The 4104-nt window shown below is 41.7% G+C and overlaps 1 protein-coding gene across 6 annotated transcripts; it reads left to right on the top strand.

Annotated features, from left to right (window-relative positions):
* The first annotated feature begins 347 nt into the window (after nt 1-347).
* Nucleotides 348-2895, top strand: LOC147737267 (uncharacterized). 6 transcript variants are annotated; one of them, XM_086922689.1, is made up of 5 exons: nt 348-1219; nt 1304-1555; nt 1802-2249; nt 2425; nt 2503-2895. In XM_086922689.1, exons 1-5 carry the CDS (start codon nt 787-789, stop codon nt 2758-2760), a joined length of 1392 nt encoding a protein of 463 aa, XP_086778815.1. In that variant the 5' UTR covers nt 348-786; the 3' UTR covers nt 2761-2895. The 6 variants fall into 6 exon arrangements, with proteins under 6 accessions (XP_086778815.1, XP_086778738.1, XP_086778897.1 ...); XM_086922612.1 differs by having other exon boundaries at nt 1304-1639; nt 1886-2206; nt 2375-2501; nt 2565-2895; XM_086922771.1 differs by having other exon boundaries at nt 1304-1639; nt 1886-2249.
* The last annotated feature ends 1209 nt before the right edge of the window (nt 2896-4104 follow it).

Here is a 4104-nt window from a genome sequence, read left to right as displayed (position 1 = left end):
TGTTGCCGGTAGGCGCCCTAGGCCAGGGCTCCTTCCCGGGTCAGAGAAACAATACCTTTAGGCTGAAGCGGAGCGGGGATCAGAGCTCCCGCTTCCCCATGGCAGCAGCAGCTCGAAGAACGCCGGTCCTCCCACCAATGCAAAAAACACAAACAAAGGACTAAGAATTACGTGCAACGAGTATCCTGCAAAACCACCCTTATACTTCCTCCCTACAAGGATCATGGGAGATGTAGTTCCTGATGTTTAGGTAGGCGCTGTATGCAGGAACCTGACACAAAGTGGATCATGTACCTGTCTTAGTCACTGAGCTAAAAAAAGCATATACTGACAGAAAGTATAAAAGGGGCCAGTGTTACGCTGTTGATAATTCATAACCCACCCTGGCAAGCCCTAAGCATCTGTCATTACTTGTATGAAAAAACATACCTAACAGTCAAACACTAAAGCCCAAAGACCTTATCAGTGCTTTTAAAACTCCTAAATCAAATGTGATAAACTAGAATCACTAAATGAGACTAATTAAACTTGAGAGGATTCACCCGGGCATAACTTGGAGAACATGAATCCATGAGAGGCCTCTTAATCAATACAAGGGGCTCCTCAGTGAAAGTTAATAAGACAAGTTAGATCGGTGCCTTTAAAGGTAGGAAAATGATCTCCAGGTAAAAACTATCATTAGTTAAAATACATATGTTAAGAAGAGCATCTGAAATGTATTTTAGAAGTTAATGCTGAGTTGTAACATAAACAAGTACACAATCAGAAATCAAATTTAGTCTTAAGATGGCATGTACCCAGGAACAAACCCAACTTGGAGAAACAAACAACTCTAATAAGAGCAATGAATGTGAGAACAGCTTTAGTCATCAATCCCACCTCACTAAACATGAGAAAACTATTGTTGGACGAAAACCCTATCAGTGTCCCGAATGCCAGAAAGTCTTCAATCACAAATCCAGCCTTACGGTACATGAAAGAATCCACACTGAGCTTAAACCGTATCAGTGCTCTGAATGCTGTAAAAGCTTCAGTACCAAATCCAATCTCACTTCACATGAAAGAAACCACACTGGGCATAAACCGTGCTCCACATGTCAAAAAAGCTTCAGTTTTAGTTGCAGTCTGATTCACCATCAGGGAACTCACACTGGCCAAAAACCTTATCAGTGCTCTGAATGCTGTAAAAGCTTCAGTCATAAATCCAGCCTTACTGCACATGAAAGGACCCACACTGGACAAAAACCTTACCAGTGCTCTGAGTGCCGGAAAGTATTCAGTCAGAGATCCAGTTTAATTGAACATGAGAGAACTCACACTGGGCAAAAACCTTATCAGTGCTCTGAATGCTGTAAAAGCTTCAGTCATAAATCCAGCCTTACTGCACATGAAAGGACCCACACTGGACAAAAACCTTATCAGTGCTCTGAATGCTGTAAAAGCTTCAGTTATAAATCCAGCCTTACTGCACACGAAAGAACCCACACTGGGCAGAAACCGTATCAGTGTTCTGAATGCCAAAAAGGTTTCTATCACAAATCCGGTTTAACTCAACATGAGAGAATCCACACTGAGCTTAAACCGTATCAGTGCTCTGAATGCTGTAAAAGCTTCAGTACCAAATCCAATCTCACTTCACATGAAAGAAACCACACTGGGCATAAACCGTGCTCCACATGTCAAAAAAGCTTCAGTTTTAGTTGCAGTCTGATTCACCATCAGGGAATTCACACTGGCCAAAAACCTTATCAGTGCTCTGAATGCTGTAAAAGCTTCAGTCATAAATCCAGCCTTACTGCACATGAAAGGACCCACACTGGACAAAAACCTTACCAGTGCTCTGAGTGCCGGAAAGTATTCAGTCAGAGATCCAGTTTAATTGAACATGAGAGAACTCACACTGGGCAAAAACCTTATCAGTGCTCTGAATGCTGTAAAAGCTTCAGTCATAAATCCAGCCTTACTGCACATGAAAGGACCCACACTGGACAAAAACCTTATCAGTGCTCTGAATGCTGTAAAAGCTTCAGTTATAAATCCAGCCTTACTGCACATGAAAGAACCCACACTGGGCAGAAACCGTATCAGTGTTCTGAATGCCAAAAAGGTTTCTATCACAAATCCGGTTTAACTCAACATGAGAGAATCCATACTGGGCTCAAACCCTATCAGTGCTCTAAATGCCAGAAAAGCTTCAGTCGGAAAAATTTTCTCACTCACCATGAGAGAACTCACACTGGGCAAAAACCGTATCAGTGCTCTGAATGCTGTAAAAGCTTCAGTCAAAAATCCAGTCTTACTGCACATGAAAGGACCCACACTGGACAAAAACCTTATCAGTGCTCTGAATGCTGTAAAAGCTTCAGTCAGAAACACAACCTTACTGTACATGAAACAACCCACACTGGGCATAAACGGTATCAGTGTTCTGAATGCCAAAAAGGTTTCTATCACAAATTCGGTTTAACTCTACATGAGAGAATCCATACTGGGCTCAAACAGTATCAGTGTTCTGAATGTCAGAAAAGCTTCAGTCTAAAAAAGACTCTCACTAGACATGAGAGAACTCACACTGGGGAAAAACCTTATCAGTGCTCTGAATGCCAAAAAAGCTTTGGTCAGAAATACAACCTTACTGTGCATGAAAGGACCCACACTGGGCATAAACCATATCAGTGCCCTGAATGCCACAAAAGCTTCAGATTGAAATCAACTCTCACTAGACATGAGAGAACTCACACTGGGGAAAAACTTTCTTAGCTCTTTGAATGCTGGAAAAGTTTCAGTCGGAAATCTGGTCCCACTCAACCTGTGAGAACTTACCTGGAAAAATCCTTGTAATTGTTCTAAATGCCAGGAAAGGGTCTGCTGGAGATTCAGTTTCATTCAACAAGAGAGAACCCACAATGTGAAAGAAAATGACCCGTGCTTTTAATCTGAATCATGCGGACATTTGTTTTTTTTACTGCATCTTTTTTATATAAAGCGATTAGCGCCAGGAAAAGTATGTGTTTTTAATCAAACTTCTGTACATTTTAAATATTTATTCCATCCCCCTCTGGATATTCTGCATATGTGTATTTTGTTTTTTCTCTGATCGATAGTATATTTATATGTATATTATGTTTGCCTCTAAGAAATTGTATGAATTGTCTGTATTATTTGTGCTTTTATGGACATGTTTTTTAAACGTTCCGAATAAAGCTTTATGAAATGAAATGACCCGTGCTCTCAATGTGACAAAAACTTCAGCTGTAAATGTAACTTTCCACATAAGAGAGACACTGTGGGAGAATAAAAGGTGCTCACTGTCAACCCTGAGGAGGAGCTTTCAGCATTGCAAAACATTTACATGAAGCAGCCACAAAGACATCAATCCATTGATTGTCCAACAAACTGTCTACTGAGAACAGCGCACAGCGAGGGATGGAAATGCTTGAATTAACCTCATTCTTTTGTAACTATTTGTGGCCTCATTCCATTCAGTGTGTTTTGTTCCCTGAGTGTTTATAAGCAGTGGCTCTGACCCACAAAGGCCATTCGATGCTGAACTTTGAGCCCACGCTGCTAGGATCTGGAATGCAAGCAACTTCAAACTGTTTCCAGTGTTAACGAGCCTCACCAGGGGGCTGCAGCAGAAGTCCCGTTGTCGTAGGTCTCTATGGGACCAATATCTGTTCATGTCTGTACCACGTAGGGCTGATCATTGAGAAAAACTAAAGGTGATGGGTGGACTGGTAGTTAATCTTGGCAACATCCCGCCACATCATTTTCTATTCTCCGTGCCACTAAAGACAAGGCCAACCATGTGCAAACCATTTGTGGCCCCACCCTAAATAGTCCTAATGATTTCTGTTCCAATGGGACATGGCCTCGTATTACAAAGATCCACATGAGTGGCCTCTTTCCATCTTCTTTTTGTTTCAAATAGAACCTGCTATCCCTTTAACCATGCCTCAGGCCTGCCACGTTCCATGCTTTGGCTCTTATCATCAACCTTGAACCATCTCCATAACTTGGCAGCTGTTGTAATTGCTTGAAGTTTCACACATTTTGATGGCCGTGGATTCAGGTTCAACTTGATGACCCAACTCTACTCTGTGA

Source organism: Lissotriton vulgaris, chromosome 1_1 (genome assembly GCF_964263255.1).
Source record: "Lissotriton vulgaris chromosome 1_1, aLisVul1.2, whole genome shotgun sequence".
In the NCBI taxonomy this organism is placed as follows: Eukaryota; Metazoa; Chordata; class Amphibia; order Caudata; family Salamandridae; genus Lissotriton; species Lissotriton vulgaris.
Note: the sequence above shows the minus strand (reverse complement) of the source record. Positions and strands in the feature narration are given on the sequence as shown.

Bases quoted from the DNA above. Each gene is read 5' to 3' on its own strand.
- LOC147737267 (XM_086922370.1), top strand. From the start codon at position 787: ATGGCATGTACCCAGGAACAAACCCAACTTGGAGAAACAAACAACTCT. The intron at 1,220-1,303 runs ATGAAAGGACCC...GTTTAATTGAAC, and splicing joins TAAATCCAGCCTTACTGCAC to ATGAGAGAACTCACACTGGG. The intron at 1,640-1,885 runs ATGAAAGAAACC...GTTTAATTGAAC, and splicing joins CAAATCCAATCTCACTTCAC to ATGAGAGAACTCACACTGGG.